This window comes from Myotis daubentonii, chromosome 1 (assembly GCF_963259705.1).
Source record: "Myotis daubentonii chromosome 1, mMyoDau2.1, whole genome shotgun sequence".
NCBI classification, from domain to species: Eukaryota; Metazoa; Chordata; class Mammalia; order Chiroptera; family Vespertilionidae; genus Myotis; species Myotis daubentonii.
The window spans coordinates 222,664,107-222,683,285 of NC_081840.1; the positions used below are offsets into that span (position 1 = coordinate 222,664,107).

At 38.7% G+C, this 19,179-nt stretch overlaps 1 protein-coding gene across 3 annotated transcripts in view; it reads left to right on the forward strand.

Annotated features, from left to right (window-relative positions):
* The window catches only part of KCNIP4 (potassium voltage-gated channel interacting protein 4), a 971,293-nt gene that overhangs the window by 793,101 nt on the left and 159,013 nt on the right, over window positions 1-19,179 (forward strand). The window contains exon 1 of one of the 3 annotated variants that reach the window (XM_059674473.1): window positions 2,700-3,162. The exons of the other annotated variants lie outside the window; for them this stretch is intronic. Coding sequence (XP_059530456.1) covers window positions 3,051-3,162 — 112 coding nt within the window. The 5' untranslated portion in view covers window positions 2,700-3,050. Of the gene's footprint in view, window positions 1-2,699; window positions 3,163-19,179 lie in introns of those variants that run through there. 3 annotated transcript variants of the gene reach the window in all.

Below are 19,179 nucleotides of genomic sequence, written 5' to 3' on the forward strand. Positions count from 1 at the left end.
ACTTCTCTCCTGGAAAATGGATGTGGCAATTTTTAAATACTTTGCCTAACCCTCTAAATCAAGAAATCAATTGAAAAATATTTGTTGAAATCTGTGGAGGGGTATTAGGGAGAAGAATAAATTCGGGAATCCGACTAAGGAATGTTTGAATTCAGGAACTATTACTTTCTAGCCCTGTGACCTTGGTCAAGTCACTTAATTCCATACCTTTGTTTTTTGGTTTTATTTCAACTATAAAGTGGTGTTGTATATGATTAAAAGAAACAGAGTTGACTTGACCTAATTAATTTACGTTACTTTCTTATTAAACCTTTGACTTCCTCTAGCTTTATGTGGGCAGGAATTTCAGAAAATGGTTGCTTAAGACATGTATTTTCCCATCAACTATTGAGAACTGCTTCCCGAAGCCTTACTGGCTTGTGGACATAACCCAAAACCATAAACAACATATTCAGATGGACAGGGGGTTGGGCAGATTGATAGAAAGATATCTCCCGTTAGTAAATTACCCAACATGAAAAGCACCATTATAAGAGCCAACGTGGTGGTCTGTTTTCCCGTGGGGGTAGAGGGGAGAATGCCTGTAGGCTGGATTGACGGGGAAGTCTTCATGGGGAAAAGACAAGAACCGGACCTAGGGCAAGGGAGGAGTGTCAGGACCAGGGCAGAGCAAAGTCACTTCATCCATCTCAGCCCAGCCAAGCCTCTAAAGAGCTAGCAAATCTGTCACAAACCCACAACTGCCATGTGCTGAGCAAAGGGACACCAGGGGCTGGGCGCAGCTCTCCACATCTTAGTTAACTGTCACATCAACCATGAGAAGGAGCCAGTCACATCTCATCTTGAACTTAGAAATCAGAGACTCAGAAGTTTCTCCAAACTCACGCAGCAAGCAAGTGGCAGAACCAGGTAAAGTGACAGGACCCCAAAGCTTGTGTCTGATGTACAACCTCTAATAATGATTAAAGCTACCATTAGTGATGGGGGCCTCCTCCATACAGTATTTTCCTTGCTACCCCTCACCCACCTTTCCCCAAGTGCATCTGGTTCTCCCTTCTTGTGCTTCCAGAGTTCCCCGCAAAGCCTTGCCTTCGAGTGCTGGTGCATTTATTGAGCACATTCAATTTAATACCCACCTTCCCTATTCACCTGGAAGTCCCCAGAGGATAGGTTTGGGCAGTATTTGCCATTTTGTCATTCATGTACCATTCATAGCTCATAGTAGTAGCTTAACAAATGTTAATGAAGAACTGAATGAATATATACATGCCTATTGTCTACTAAGTGCTGTGCCCACAATTTTGGCACGTAAATTAATATCTCCTATAAAATGAGCTGTGGGGTCTGGCTGGTGTGACTCAGTGGTTGAACATAGACCTATGAACCAGGAGGTCACAGTTCAAATCCCAGTCAGGGCATATGCCCCAGTTGTGGGCTCCATCCCCAGTGTGGGGCATGCAGGAGGCAGCCAATCAATGATTCTCATGCATCCTTGATATTTCTGTCACACTCTCCCTCTCTGTATCTCTCTGAAATCAATAAGAATATATTTTTTAAAATTAATTTTAAAAATTGAGCTGGAGGGCTGTTTGTTGTAGATAAATCACTCTAATATTAATGGGCATGAAGACAAGGCTCAGTAAATATTAACTAACATTATGAATATTGAATTACCATCATTCTCTTTAAATGGAGAAATTTAAATAAAACATTAACGTATTATAATTGCAACTTTGCAGAATAAAAACTGCTTTCAGGGAAATGTCTTGCAGAAAATTACACAGCAAGAAAATAGCAAAACCAGGCAATGCCCCCCCGGGCCTAAGATATTACTCATACACCCTTTGCTTCACAGTCAGTTCCAGGGGCTACAGTCCTTCACACACAGGATGCCCCATTGATTCTCTTCAACGGGCCTGGGCTTCAGCAGAGTGGGGGGAACAGGCAGTCTGAGGAAGCCAGTGTGGTCCTGGCACAGTCCAGAGTCCACGGCCACTCCTGGGCTGCTTGCCTAGTTTGGAATCAAATATGGTGTGGGCTCCTTTGGGACAGCACAGCCCACGCCTCCATGAGAATCACCTACTTTCCAGTTTAAGAACACAAACTCCACGATCCTCTGAATCAGACAAAAACAGTGTATTTAACACGTACCCGGTGATATTTATCATCAGGGAAGTTGGTGAAACTTTGGAGACAAGACCTCCAAGGATGCTAGTGGGACTCACTCCCCAGGGGCAGTTAAGGGAACACCAGTGTTCTCACAGGGCTCTGCTCCGCCCCACCCTCCATCCATGCATGTTTGTAAGTACAGGGTCTAAGTCACTCTCCCTGGGTGTCAGCCAGGACCACAACAGTCCCAGTGGAGTAGCAGGTGGGAGGCGGCGTGGATGCTCACCTTTGACAAAGCCACTGAATCATGATTGCTTTGGCTCCTGCACTTTTCTCCCTGGGAAAACTGCCTACGGACTTGCACAGGGGCTTTCAGAAAAGGGTCTGGTCACCAGCCCCTGAAACTGCTTTTTCCTAGCATCCCAAGAGGCGGGCTGAGCTCTCGCGCAGTGCGAGCTCTGGGAAGAGAGAGCAGCTTGCTCTATGGCAGAAAGGGGACATTCCCAGGTTCCCGGGCAGCAAACTAGAGCACAGACAGCCCTGCCCAGCCCCGCGGCGGTATTCAGAGTGGGGTTCTCCAGGGCAAGTTTCCTGGGAATGTCCCTCCTCTCCACCCCCACAGCAAAGTCTCCAGTTCTCCAACAGATGTCTGTTTGGCAGCTCTGAAGTCCAAGTACGCGCTGGATGCAGCGCAGTCCCGCGCGCGCTGGGGTTGGGGGACCCCAGCAGGCGAATGCCAGCATCAGCATGAGAGGCTGGTCTTCAGCCCAGGTCGGTGCTCAGCCCGGGGGCCCGCTGCCTGGCCCGGTGCATCTGAGAAGAGCTGCTCACGTTGCCCCCTCAGGAGTCTTTGTTCCCAGCCCGACATTGCTCGGATTCTCGCTTTAACTCCCTCCACTCCAAAGGGGTCCGGCGGCTGGGATGCTCTGCCCTCTCAAAGGATGCTGACCCTGGAGTGGGAGTCGGAAGGGCTGCAAACAGTGGGTATTGTTGTGATTATATGTGCATCTCTGAAGCTGCTCCATTTGCTGGGACTGATTGATTTTTCAGAAGGTAAAGTGGTCGCTCCCAGTGTGTGCCCCCCGGTCAGGTCTGGTTGGGAACTGGATACAGACGCTGCAGAAGTTGAGGCTGAATAACGAGTGTGAAAGTTTTAAAATATGCATGCTTGCCTTAAAGCAATTCATTTCTGTTCACCCAGATATTGGACACTGGGAGGGGAGGGGTTTGGTACCATTATCTTTCTCTTTGCAACCTCTTTGCGTTTAGGGTGATGTTGTGGGTTAAATATAAATACCAGAAGTAAGGATTCTATTTGGGGATGATACAATAGGTTGTGCTTTTGGTTGTCAAGTTCATGTTCACTACCCCTCCTTGATGTCATTAGTAATTCCATCCTATAGCCTGAATTGTGAGTGAAATACCTGTGTGTGCCTCACTAGTTAGGAAGTGCGGGGGTGGAGCTGGGTTGTCGATTATGATATGAAATGCGTAAGCTTTGGGTGTAAAATTGAGTTCCTGGGTGCTAGCAAAAACGTGTTTTGGATGCTTAATTTGCAAAGGTGTTTCCTTTACATTTCCCAGCGAGCCGTTGCTTATGTGTCTGAGAACAAAACACCCAGGACAGCATTGTTGCTGCCAATAAATATTTTATCCATCTGATATCACTACCAAAATCAACCTCATTGTGCGAAGATGAGAAAGTAAAAAAAGTTGGTTAACTTTGCTTTAACAATTTGAGTGTGTGTGTGAAATACACATGACATAATTTTCTACTGAAATAATATACTTTGAATCATTCCAACTTCTATCATGCGATGTCAGTTTCATGTCCACGTTCTCTTTTTTCTCAAGTGGAAAAAATGGAGTTCTTAAACATGTCCTAATATTTCTTCCCAGTAAGGATATGATCTTTTATTGCTGAGTTATTTATGAATATTTGCTTCTCACGTTTTGTGTAATGGTGGAAGTTGATGGCAATATTTAAGCCTGCCTGTGCTATAGTCTTTCTAAGATTACATCATCCCCAAACCATATCCAGTACACATGTCTCTGGTAATATGTTAATAATGATCAATGTATCTTATCTTCATAAAGTCCTTCTTTTCTCTACAAAATAGGTTCATTAGGTTCTGACTGTTTCGACCAGTAGAAGAATATTATAAGCTCTCATGTAATTTTCATACCTTTTTTAAAGAATTCTCTGACAGATTCTGTTTAGGCATACGTGAGAATAATATTGTAATGGGATTTAAAAAGGCTCAGAAGTTAGTTTCTTCCTTTACTCACATTGCACAGTAATTTTATTTAATCCCTGGAAGGATAACACTGCATACCTAACTTCTCCAAATGCTAAACAATAATCTGCATTATTTTGAGATTTCTGCCTTAATGCACTAATGTTGGTGTCAGAAGAAAATACAGATCTAATAACTTTAATGTTTATAAATGGGATAATTTGCTTCTGTTTAACTTTATCACTGTATTCGTTTTTGTCCTCTGGACTCGGTTGAGGCATACCCCCCAACTTTAGTGCATTATACTCAGGGTGGCTTGGGTTCAGAGCTAGATGAAGTGGGCTGGACAGGAGAACTGTCATGGAGGTATGTAGGAAGGTAACTTTCATAGCACCATGGAGTTATGTGAGGAGGTTAAATTTCATAGCACTGTGGGAGAGCACCCAGTTCTTTATTGCCAATGTTGATGATGTAGCAACTTAAAGTTGAATGTCCTAAGTTTAAGACCCCTCCCATTGAGTCAGCTTTTCTTCTTTAAGTCCTGTTTCATGTCACTTAAACTTGAAGGTTTTTAGATGAAAACTTCCAGTATGAGTTCCAACAATCTGAAAAGTAGTTTTCCCCAACTAGAAGCACATAATTTTAAGCTAGACTGAAACGTCTCTATTGGGATGGGTATCCATATTCATATCCAAATAATCCATATTCATATATGAACCTATATTTCTATATACACACATATGTAGCTTTACCTACATATTTATAGATATTACATAAAATGTCCAGAAAGCTAGACAAACTGGATTCAATGGATAAGACTTGATCATGCTAAAATACAAGGATGCAGGTTATACAATATTTGAGGTATAAACCACATTTACTTGACGAATGAGTACTTTTTTGTTCTGAAGTACATGTTAGAAAATGGTACAAGTGGTCTAGTCCAACTTTCTCATTTGACATAGGAGATAATTGCAACCTAGACAGGTTAACCGATTTATCAGAAGGCAAACTAACTGGGAGCAGAGACAGAACCAAAACCAAGGACTCCTGAATCCTATGTGCTTTTCCTACTACAATACACTTTTCATTTATTCCTCTTCCCTAATATTGAAAAGATAATTTGTGAGAACCTACATAAAAATTTAGTGAATTCTTGAATTCCTGAACTGCCCTCTGACACCCTATGAGATATTTAAAGGAAATGCATTCATAGGAAATAAAGTCACATGATAGCCCCTTAATTTCTACAAGTCTTTGACCACAACCCAAGTATGGGAGCCAAACATGGCATGTAAACTAGGTAAGCCAGATCACCAGGTCACCAATTGTTATCATAGAGAGAGGATTAGAACAAAAGTAAGCCAGTGGTCTTCTGACCTCCTTTTCTCTAAAGTGCACTGATATTTTGACCATCAGTGACTCATATTTAATGGCAATGAATGGCCAGTCCAAATTGAATCCAATTATGAGACTAATAAGATATGAGAATTCTGGCCTGGGCCCCTGTCTGTGTTTTCTCAGACTGTGGCAATATCCAAGCAGAAACAGAACTTAGACTTTTTGATCACCAGCCAAGTGTAGGAACAAGAAAAAGGGCAGCTAAAGAGCAAACCACAAAATATTAGGTTATGAGGTTCTTCATCCTTTCTACCTATAAATGATAAAATGACCAATGAGATCCATCTCAGTGTAGATTGCTCAACTTTTCACTGAGACTGCACTGCCTACAAAGTACATCTCAGAATAAGACCAGGGAATCAGCCATTCCTTTTGGTGGAGAAGTGAAGAAGATGTGGCCCAGAGCAGAAACCTGAGCTTCTTTTAAGCAACATTGAAATTGTATTTCCTTAGGAAGCAATGCTTTTTCACTGGTAACACTATAGAGCAGCGGTTCTCAACCTGTGGGTCGCGACCCCTTTGGCAGTCAAACAACCCTTTCACAGGGATCGCCTAAGACCATCCTGCATATCAGATATTTACATTATGATTCATAACAGCAACATTACAGTTATAAAGTAGCAACGAAAATAATTTTATGGTTGGGTCACAACATGAGGAACTGTATTTAAAGGGCCAGAAAGTTGAGAACCACTGCTATAGAGTGTTTTCCCCAGTGTGACTTTTTGCATGGATTAACTTAGAAAATACTTCTGGGTCTATATGAATGAGAGGGCCCACTTTAGTGTTGGGCTGAAGCACTGTTTGTTGCCTTAGTATTATCATTTGCAATGGCTAGTGAGAATTAGCTATGGATAGGAGTTAAGAGAAACATTTCTGCTCTTACCTAAATTAGATTTCAATTTTGATAAAACCCTATTTAAAAAAAACAATTCTCCTTCAAATGAAATTCAAGTTTTAAGAAGCAAAAGCAATTTATAAAAAGGATTAAAATGACTAATGGGATTTTAATATTATGATTATAGGTTTTACACATATCTGAGTATTCATAAGGGAAACAGGAAGAATACTCACAAGATTAATCTCATTTCATAGTTTAGCATGTATTGTATGTCTTATTGAATTTTAAAAATGCGCAGGGTTCTCTGTTAGGCATTGACTGAGGGAGTTGCAGGATGAATATTAAAGGAATGTACCCTCCATCAGCTTTCATTCTAGTGAGGGATACTAATTACCAAATAAGACAGAGGGAGTAAGTGCTGGGCATAAGCCCGAGAAATGGCCTGCAGATGCACAGATGGAGTGGTGCACTCTGGGAAGGGCTCAAGGGAAAGTTTCATGGAGAAGAAACAGTTGTATGCGACACTGCTGTGTGTGAACGATTTCCTGAATTGGAGAGTGGGGAGAGAGCATTCTAGGCTAAGCAAAGAGCTTGGGTTGTGACCCAAAGCTTTTGTGGATAAGGGCAGTGGCTTGTAGCACCTGGGAATGGGACTGTTGAAATGGGAGATATGGCTGAACGGCTCACTTAGGATGCAATGTGGCAGACCACTGTTAGGTGGGTCCACCTGCGAGTATGTGAAAACCACTTCAGAGGCACGAGAGTGGGAGTAGAGACTCCAGTCATGCTTCTGGGACGATTCAGGTGAAAGACAAGGGCAAACACCCATAGATTACCCTCCTCAATAAAATACTTAGTGTAAAAGGACAGTTTCCATTTCCCCCCAGAAATTCATGTTTAACATAATATCCTTGGTCTGCACCTGTTCTAAAATGGCATTACCGTATTTTATTTCAGGGCAGCATTGTGTGACTTTACATATATTTCTTATGAGAAAAGAAAGAAATTGGGGCACCCAGAGGTCATAGCTATAAATATAGAAGCTCCATTTATGGTGGGAACTTTAAAACTCTGATGGATATAGCATACATCTTACAAGGTCGTCAATTATTCTGAACTTCTTATTTTGGAAAATTTTATACACAAAAAGTATAGAGAATAGCATAATGAACTTCCATGTACTCAGCATCCAGCTTCAGTAATTCCCAAATACCTTACCATTTGTGTTTCATCAATGATTTGCATTTAAAAATAGTTCTTTATTATCTAAAATATGCTGGGCACTCTGCTAGGCCCAGGATATAAATATGAATTAAAGATAATAACTATTCTCAAGGAACTCTCAGTTGTATAAGGAGATAGAAACCAAGAAAATGCATTTTGGTAGATAGATCGATACAATTCAGTCTAAGATATAAAAGAAACAATGAAAAGTAATTAAGTCCAGGAGGAAGAGATCAAATGGATCAGAAATAAGTCCCTGGAGGAGGTGACTTCTAGGCTGGGTTTCTATGGATGAAGAGAAGTTTATCAAATTCAGATGACAGAAAGGCAATTGCACAGGATCCACATGGGGACATGGCACACCAGGTGGAATTCCAGGAACAATAGCCAATAAAGTGCAAAGGGAAATTGACACAGTTTTATTTCTTTCCCTTCACTAAATAGTTAACCCTGTTGTCTAGCACAATGTATGGTGTTTAGAAGATACTCAGAAAAAATATGGCATGAGCATCATTTACTCTCATTCACTAAAAGAGAAGGTGCACTTCTACTGAAGCTCCATAATTGAGGGGCTCCTGGGCCTCCTTCAAGTCTCCCCAGTGGCCAGGAACTGTTGTTTAGTTGATTACGATTTTTTTTTTACTCTTTTTTTTTCTACTGGTAAGAATTCACATCAAAATTACAGATACCCACACTCCAAAGGCATCAGGGGCTGCTGTTCATTAGAACCCTGTGGCCCTGGAAAATCATTTCAAATGAGACATCCAGCAGTGAGATGAAAATGCCCAGCTTAGATGCACTCTGATTTGGCTGGAAAAGTGGCCCTTTCAATTTCATAACTAGAAAAAATAACCTTAGATTTCTAACTAAAACAGAACTACCATGTATTATGCCCCCACTATATGAAGGGGAATAGTGGACATGAGGGTGTTTTACTGTCCTTAGGAAGTTTCAAATTGGTTAGAGACCAAACAGCTCCTAAATCACTAATTCAAGACTTAAAGTGTCTGGTGAGAGGAAGCAAGACCTTTAGAACACTCAAAAAAAAAGGGGCCAGCCCATCATCAACTAGAAGATGACAGAAAAGGTTGCACAAAGATGGTGACACTGGAAATGTGATGAGTTGAAGGATCAAAATACTTTAACAGGTAGATTGAAAGCTAAAAATAGGAATTTTAATTTCAACTGTAATTTAAAAAATAAAAGCAGTTTCTTGAAGTTATTGTGTGTAATCAGGTTGATCCTAAAGAGTCTATTAATCCATTTAAGATACCAAGTATCTACTCTGACCTGGCAATGTGTTTGGTACTGAATGGTTTGGGGACTGTTATTTTTTTTAGCTTTTCTTATTTTGGGAACACATTCCCCATCCCAGCTAGGAGCTGAGAGCTGGATGGAGAGATTGTACATTTCAATGGACTGTACATTTCTATGACCTCCAGCCAAAGGTCACCAGGGACACACCTGTGTTTGAACAATTTGTCTCTGTTACTCTTTGCAGAGAGGGAGAACACACACCATGGAGAACTGTGGGGCATCTCAGTAACTGGTTGTTAAAAAGAATTTATGGAAATTGAGCTTGTGTTGGGGGATTACAATTTAAGAAACAGGGCTTTGCTCTGGAGTGGATGGAGTCAAGAAGCCAGGAACGTTCTATGATTGGGCTTCTAAAATCATATCTACAAGTAGTGAAGACCAGACAGAGGCTGAAGCCGTAATTGGCAAGGAAGCCAGCTATATCTGCTAGGATGGGGAATATTTGTTCATTTTTGTGATTTAAACAAAGTTTATGTTTTTGCGGCCTTGTTTTTATCTTGATCAATCACAAGTAGAGTAGTCTTGTCTGTGAAATTTTGTGAAATTGTTTATATTCAATAAGAGAATGCTAAGGCTTAGGTGATAGACCGGGGAAGTTCCCTCAGGATGTCAGGAGCTGCTTGTCCTCATGCAGGATGAGGAAGAGAGAAGAGTAAGGTGAGGGGCAGGTGTATAGCCTACAGCAGACAGATCTGTAAATCCTAATCAGTAAGTTTAAACAAGTTACTTAACCTTCCTGAGCTTAAGTTCCTTTTTCTGTGAATTGAGGCTAGTAAGCCCAACCATTCCAGACTGTTATATGGAATAAAAATGTATAAGTGAAATATCTAGCACACTGCTTGGAATATAAATAGGAGCCAATAAATTTATTTCTTATAATTATGTTGAGTAGGATAATATGTTCAAATTCTTTGAGTTATATCAGGAGTTCTCACACTTTACCTTGTATCAGCATCACTTAGAAGACTTGATAGAACACAGGTTGCTGGGCCCCATCCTAGGAGTTTCAGATTCAGTAGATCTGTGTTAGGGTCTGAGAATTTTCATTTCTAATGATTTCCCACTTTAGGCTGATGCTGCTGGTCCAGGGACTACCCTTTAAGAACCATTAAGTTAGGCAATAAATCCAAAAGGCCAAACCCATGATGTTTGCAGTGTCCTCCTCACTGAGTTCTTTGGCCCCTGCTGAGCTTTAATCTAGAATAGCGATTATCCAGCTTGTTCTGTACTAAATATTTTAGACTTTGTGGGCCATACAGTCTGTCACTACTCAACTTTGTTATTGTGACACAATAGATACACTAATGAATAAGTGTGTCTATGTTCTGATAGCACTTTATTTATGGACACTTAAATGTAAATCTCATACCATTTTTATGTGTTGCAAAATCTTATTTTATTTTTTAAGCATTGCATATCTAAAATAATGCTTAGCTCAAAGATAATTCAAAACCAGGTAACAGGCTAGATTGGCCTATTGCTATAATTTGCCAACCTTTGTACTAGAGTTGGCCATAAAGGAACCCATTGTAAAGAGGCCTCCGGTTGGTGAGATATTACCTTTGGGAAATTTATCTGAATTTTTTTGAGCCCTTGGTCTCATTGGGTAGATATGAGTCTAGTAGTCCCTCTTTGGGGGTCGATGAAATTACCTGCCAAATCAGCAAGTTATTTGAATTAGCATGTATGTGTTAGTTCAATAAAATGTATTCCCTAATTCCACATTTCTAGGTCTATTTGGAGTTGTTCTATAAATTATGATTTGATCGCACAATGAGTAATGTTAGGGCTAGACAGGATGATTTGTGTCATCCTGTTTTATTGATTTTCATTTTAGGTTTCATTGATTCTCAGACAAGATGGCATCATATCCCTTTTTCATTGAGGTTATAAACTCTTATCTAGTGGGTGTGTTGAAGACACATGTCAACTTTTCAAAGTAAACTGGTCCTCAGAGTGTTGTATTACACTGAACCTTTTGGGTTCTCCTGAAAATGAAAGTTATATAAAGAGTGGAAAGTTCATGTTCTTTGAAGTGAAGTCAGTTAACAGTTCTGCTTTTTACAGGCCACATGGTCTTGAGCAAAGTATATAACCACCCTGAACTTCATTTCTCTCATATGCAAAATGGGAATAATAATAGTGTCTACCTCAAGATTATTATGAGAAGTAAATTAAATGCACGACCTCCGAGGGGTCTGGGACTAAATTGGCAGTCGGACATCCCCCTGTGGGGATCAGGCCTAAACTGGCAGTCGGACATCCCCTAAGGGGTCTCAGATTGGAGAGGGTGCAGGTTGGGCTGAGGGACCTTCCCCGCTCCTCTGAGCATGAATTTCGTGCACCGGACCTCTAGTTACTTTATATTCTTTCTTTCTGAGAAGCATTTCTGGACTTCCTCACGCAAAAAAAAAAATGTACTCTGTCCCTAAGTCTTCTCTGCCTCTTCCCCCATGCTCTTTTGTGCCCATTTTATGCTCTAGCACAATCACACTCATCCTTTCCCAAGCACTCCATGCTCTTTCATGCTCATGCCTTTACTTGTATTATGAATGTTCCTTTTTCTAAAATACCAGTCCCATTGGTCTTAACCTGATTAACTCCTTATTTTTTAAGCTCAGCTCAGGGTCCATCTGTTCCAGAAAGCCTCCCTTGAACTGCCTCCTTGGATTAAATGCCCATTTCTGTTATCTCAAAGCACTCAATCTTAGCACTTCAAACTACATTAAATTCCTAATTTCTATGTCTATTCCTTTCACTGAACCACATCGACAGAATACTTATCTCGATATCTCCTGTATCTTGTTGGAGGAAGAGGATAGATGGATAGATAATTGATAGGCAAGTCTAGTAAGAGGTCCTGGTAGTAAACTTCTCAGAGCTTCCATGGCAGTTTCTCAGTACTATTGGGTCAAATCATTGTTTTTTGAGAATGCTGTCCTCTGCATTATAGAGTGACTGTCAGTGTCCTGGGATTTTACCTACTAAATGCCAGTAGCACTTTTACCCAAACTGTGACAACCGTTTGTGTTCATTTTCTCCTCAGCTAGAAAAAAGGGACCACTCTACCTCCATACTGAGTAAATTTCCCTCGAATGTTCAGTGTCCAGAGCAGAACAAAGTGTATCACAGAGGCTCAACAGATACTGCTGAATATTTCAATGGGTAGGAGAGCAGACAAAATCACCCCTCCCCCCACATTGAGAACCAATGTATTGAGGTGTGGCCAAATACAATTTGTAAGCCTTTTCATATGAATACATATTCATAAATGCTTAAATTTAAGTATAAAAACAGCCTATCTTTATTGGAAATCATTAAAAACCCAAGCTGAGTGTTGAGAAAAGATATGTTTTTTGTTTTTATATTTTGACAAAAGTAATAAATAATCCTGGAAAGTTTATAAATATAGAAAAAGAAATATGCAGAAAGTGCCCCAAGTTTCACCATTCAAAGAATAACCACTGGTAATATCTTTACTTAAATAAATATTTTTAGTCTTTTTTCTACATGTAGATTTGTTCCTTTAAACTTAATAATACTATCTGTATCATAAAATTTTATTTTGCTTTAAGTTCAATATTAGTGCATAAGTATTTGATATTAGATTACAGATCCTTCATAAATATGTTAGTGACTATATATAATTCAATAAATTTTGTACTATAATTTAGTTATCCTGATTTTAGGGCATATAAATTATTTGATTTTTTTTCAGTACTTGAAAAATTTTGTAATAAAATCTCTGTGTGTGAAGTTGCTTTTATATTTAGAATCATGTCCTTAAGACAGGGTCTTAGACGAAGAATTAATGGAATAAGAGAATTAACGCTTTCAAGTCTCTTGACATATGTGAAATCATATTGCTTTCCAAAGGGTTGCACACATTTGCCTGCCCCACTGGAAGGTAGGAGAGTCCAGTGGTTTGTGCTTATTGCACTGTCACAATGTGGTATTAGGGGACATTTTGAAGAGAGACATTAAAGATCATGTTAGCAAGCTCAATGTTAAGAAATAATGTGTTAGGGCTGGACTACTAAAGTCTTTTAAACAGACACTAGGAATCTTAATCATATACACACATGAAATTCACATTGCAGTTTGTATATGCTCTTTCTGTTCTGTGCTATTGTCTATCAGGACACACCCCAGTTAGCAAATGGTCTCAACCTTTTATCGGTCATCAAACCCATCTCAACCATTGAGAATAGTGCTTAGTAGGTATTGGATTATTTATTGAAAGAGAATCAATGAAATAGTCTTGCACTAGATGAAGTAATTGCTGAGTCTTTGTGGATTTAGGAGGAAATTGTCATGCATAAAACCATTTCTGTAAATATTTCCTGAGCCTTACTAATAGATGCATTTTACTTAGATGAATTGAAATAGCAGGAAGGGAGAGTAATGGCTCCTTTTAGAAACATGTCCATATGCATATCAAGTCAAGGTCTGATGTATTTTATTCATGTGACAAAGGCTGGAACCAACAATTATAGATATTTTGAGTAGGAAGAAATGAAACCCCACCTACTCAAACTCTCATATTACAGGTCATGTTAAGGAATGAGTTACCTAAAGTCCCTTCATTAATTAATGGTAGAGTTTGGCTGTAAAGATACAACAACACTGAGGTTAGGAGATACTGAGCCTTGAGAATAGAGAGACAAATGTCAAATCTGCCCCTGAAACATGCTGGCTGTGGGTCCTTGCAAGTCACTAAACCTCTCTGAACCTCAATTTTCACACCAATAAAATGGAGATCATCATAATGACAACTTAATAGATGTTCATAGATCTTCCAAATTGTAGAGTGATACTGAGACATAGAATAATTTGGAGACAGGGCACACACCATATTGTAACTTAAATTTTCTAATAAAGACATCAGTCTCCCCTCTCCTTACATATCTACGTACTAGTAGAAATGATCCTTAACATTGTGAACAAAGCTGCCAAAAACTTAACTTTCTTTATGCTGATTCTGAATATTTTATATTGCAGCTGAGACTAGGTTGTATTCTACCACATCTCAGGTAGTCCCTCAGTATTGTTTACATACACTTTTATAGATGAGGAAATGTGTTCAAAGTGGCTATATAACTTGTCTTATGTATCAGCAACCAAACAGTAGAATTGGAATCAGCTACAGACTTCGAAAGCTAGAGCTTGTGTTTTTCCACTCTAACCTTCAGTGAAGTGCTAATTTTTACCCCCTAAATTTCTATGATAGATGAAGAAATATTCTAAGGTCCCTGGGTTAGTATAATCAAGATAGTACATTTGGGGTCAAGTACTTTTTCCCAAATCTATTTGAGTAGAATGAATTACCTGAGTGACTTTATATGTCAGTAAACTTGTGGTTATTGATGACCTGGTCACAGAAACACTCTAATGAATAACCAGAAGATTGAAGACCTGGCAGCAATGAGGTAAATTGGCGACATGATTCCAAATTAAAGCAAATCACAGGGGAAAATGGATAATAATAAAATAATTAGAAGACTAAGGCATCTGAACAAATACCCAAATTCCACATCTGTCTTCACTATATTCAGCCATTCCTACATATTACTGGTGCATTGGAAGAGAAATTGGCAGAGGCTTCTAAGCATTGTCTGAGAAGTAAAAGCAGGATTAGTTCCATCCTGTCATTGCAAATGTTCAAGGGGATGCAAAAGGAATTAGTCAAATGCATTCCTTCATGACATTAGAGGTTGCACAGCTAAAACTTTTTTTGAAAAGGTACCTCATTAAAAATTTTCAGAATAGCTCTGGGTCCCTAACAAGATTTTAGACTAAAATTACAATGCTCAAAATAGTAAGCTGGCCTCAATATTGTTGTATAACTCTTCTACCATGCATCAACAATAAAACTAACATATAGCTTAGCATTTTATAGGTGTATTTGAGGGGGAAATGCAAGGTCAGCAAAGCAATACTATAGTTGCAAAATCTTTGTAAAGTTGACCTGCCTAGCGAATATATTTTATATACATACATTTTACAGTAATAGTAGCTATTCTTGCCAATGGCTAAAGTGAGTGGAGAAACTTCTCTACAAAGGCAAATTTCATCACTCCACACTACTGGGGGGACCTGAATATGTCTGTTCTTTACAGAACAACTTAAATCTAGAATAATCATTTAAGGAAAGTCTCTCAGCTCCTTTAAATGAATTTTCTCAGGCTGGAAATGGAAGGGAGTTTTTCAAGTAGATATGGGTAGCTTGAGACGTTATGCCAGGACATCTATACTGTGATCACCTCTTTCACTCATTTCATTATAAATGGTGTCAGGCATGGTTTTTCCTTGTAGTGCCATGTTCTTCATTCTTGGACTTGGCTTATGTGTTTCATAGTAAGCCACAGAAAGTCTGCTAATATATTAAGCACATTATAAATTCTGAGATAACAAGAGTGTTGGTCTGAGGCCAATCCCAGAAATAGTCAGTAATACAGGTCAGCAATTGACTAATTCTGGCTTTCCTCTTCTTGTTTTGCTTCTTCATGCGCCTTCTCCTGAATATGGAGCAATGCTGACTAGATTCACACTTATCTGTAGTGGGAAACAGCAGAGGCAAATCCCAAGTAGAGGGTTAAAAGTTAAAGTTAATTACATTTTTATTTCCTTCTCTCCACCTCCTCTTTGGTTAAATAGAATTATTTAAACTTTGTCTTAAAATAAAGTAAAAGATTAAGGTGTTTCTCTTTCCTTCCTAATTTATCTTCTACTAGGAAATATTTATGCAGTGTGCCTCCTAATTAAGATAATCTTCCCTAATCATTTTCTAACATAATGATAAATGTCTTACTCTGTGAGAATTAAGATCCTTAACATTGGACTTGACCCTATTTCTGTCTAACCACCAATTACTCCCTATTAGCTCTGTTTTTTCCTTCAAAGGCTAGGAAAATTGGGTATTTTGAATAAGGCAAAAATATTTATTTTTGTGATATCAAATAAGCACTTTAAGTACACTCAATATTCAGAACATTACTGCTCATGGAGAAATAATGTAATAAGATCAAAATGGCTCAGAAGAATTTTTGTTACAGAATCTGAACCCTGAGTAGCTGGAGGAAATTATCAGAAAAAAGAGATGAAAACCAGAGCAGTCGGTTAATGATTGTCGAAGGAAATATTGATCTTGCTCAAATTCAGTGTGAAGCGTACTTTCTTTGAACGTTGTCAGAGCAGTAATTTTTTCACTAGTGATTATATACATTATAAAGGATGATGATATCAGTTGATGAAATATTTGAATCACATGTTTTAACCATTGCTGGGATATACTTCTTAACTTCGTGGTAAAATCTAATTTTTACCCTGTCAATGGGCAGTGTGCCAGAGGTAGACTATGCATAGTGGTCAAGAGTGTAAAGTTGAAGTAAGTTTGAATTCTTATGCCACCATCTATAAGCTGTGTGGTCTTGGACAAATTGTTTCAAAGATTCAAGTTTCTCATATAAAGTTGCAACAGACTGTTTATTGGGTCCTTATAAAATTTTCAGGCTGAGGACCTTATATATATAAGCATGCAAAAACATAGACTCAAGGAAAATTATTCCTTTATATTCAAAATTTATTAAATGAGCAAATGTTTAAGAATATTCCCTTTCCATAAAATAAGTTATACCAAAGAAGAGTAGAATCTATTTTCAAAATAAAAAAAACTCTTTGATATATGTGCTTCATGTACATTGTCTTAATCTATTCAAGCTGCTAAAAAGAATTACCATAAACTGGGTGGTTTAAAAACAGACATTAATTGCTCTTAGTTCTGAAAGGCTCTGTAATATACATGTATTTAATATGATAATTCTGTAGTAGTGTACAATAATTCATACTCAAGTATTTTTAGACTAAGTATAACAAATTGGAAAATTGCTTTAAAAAATCTAGAGATGATTTTAAAGAGACTTTTTAAAACCATACCTTTGCCACATTCTTAATAAAAACTATAATTGAGCCTGACCAGCATGGCTAGTGGTTGAGTGTTGACTTTTGAACCAAGAGGTCCCCATTAGATCCCGGTCAGGGCACATGCCCAGGTTGCAGGCTCCATCCGAAGTGTGGGCATGCAGGAGGCAGCCAATTAATGATTCTCTCCCATCATTAATGTTCCTGTCTCTCTCTCTCCCTCTCCCTTCTTCTCTGAAATCAATAAAAATATATTTTTAAAATATATACAGTGGGGCCTTGACTTACGAGTGTCCTGACTAAAGAGTTTTTTGAGATACCAGCTGTCTCTTCGCTGATTTTTTGCATTGAGTTGACAGAGTAATTTGAGTTAACGAGCTCCTTAATGAGCTCCTTAACGAGCTCAGTCTTGGAATGAACTCGTAAGTCAAGGTCCCACTTCCTGTATATGCTAACCTCTCAATTATACAGTAGGGCCTTGACTTACCAGTTTAATTCGTTCCGAGACCGAGCTCGTTAATGAGCTAGTTAGCTCAAATTACTCTGTCAACTCAATGCAAAAAATTGGCCGAGAGACAGCTGGTATCTCAAAAAACTCATTAGTCGGGACACTTGTAAGTCAACGTCCCACTGTACCCTTCTTTACCTTAAAGAAACAAAACAATGCTTAGTAAGCTGTTGACCCAAGGAAATCAACTTGCCTGACCACTCCGGCATTCACACCATGCTCATCTCTGTCTAATTCTGTCCATGTGTTTGTCTCCCCTGAAGTTACCTGCCTGCTCTCCTCCATCCATCTGGGTCTAAATTGTCTTTAGAAATAAGCCTATTCCCCTTATATTTCTTAACCTCCTCTTTCCTAATAGTTTTTACTGCACAAAACCATCTGTCCTATTCATCTTTTACTTTTTGGCCCATTGTGTTTGTTGTATCTCTTCTCTTTAGCAGAAGCTTCTTGAGCACAGGACATATGCACTAATATTTCTTTATCATCCATAGGACATTTGGAAGGTTCCATGTAGGATTTCATCAATAAATCATTATTATTTAATCTGAAGATATACATATAATAGTTATATGATTCCTGAGTGAAAAAAAAAGTTTCCTCAATAATGGAAATACTAAATCATAAAATAAATGCAGTAATAATTTATAATGTTGTATTATTTTGTTATGCATAAATCACTATGATATGTACTCCCATTTCATTTTTGCCCCAACTTTATATGAAGAGAAATAACTTTGAATACCTATTTTATAGATGCATAAACTGAAGGTTAGAGAAATTAAATGACTTCCTAATAATGCTCTGTCAAAATATTCTTACTAAATGTTTATACCTTATTATGAGTCCAAATCAGATGGATAATGAATGAGTTGAATGATGCTTTAAAGGTCTGAGTAAATGTCTTAAAGCTAAAATTGCAAGATAGTTATAAATCATGATCACAGTCTATAAATATTTCTTTATATATTTTCAGCATTTGACCATGTGATTTGGATAGTATGAATTTTTACTTTTAATCCTTTTTTGTTTTCTATTGAATGAATAAGATATAAAATAAATACAACTTTTAGGCTTGTTTTTAAACAAAAGGGGACACACTTAGCTTGTTGGTTTCAGTGCTTGTAATGATGACCACCCTTGCTATTCTGATATCTGCATGTGTATCTGGCAATGGCCTTTGTTCTGACTATCTGGGGTTTGAAGGAAGCCAGATAAACAGCATCACCTTTTACCCCAGCGTGTTCTGAATGAAAAAGAACTAAGGCAAAGGAGATGGAGGACAAAATGGGGTCTGCTGATGATAGAAACCAGGTCGGAGGCTGTAACCCAGTGTGAGAGCCACGTGGACCTGCTGATGCATTTAGAATTAGGTGGACTGACCTCAGTTACAGGCAATGCTGCCCGATTGGACCTCTCAGCCCACAGTCTGGGAAGGGCAGGGTGCTCAAGAGAGATTAAGATTGGAGAGCAAAGGAGAATCCTCTGTGTGGTCACTTGGCTCTCAGAAAGACAAAATGGAGAAATTGAGCATGGCAGAAACTTTGTCTTTCCTAAATTTACCAATCAGATAAGTCATTTCTCTACAAGGAGGGAGGGAGTGAGGGTCAAATGATGCCAGGATG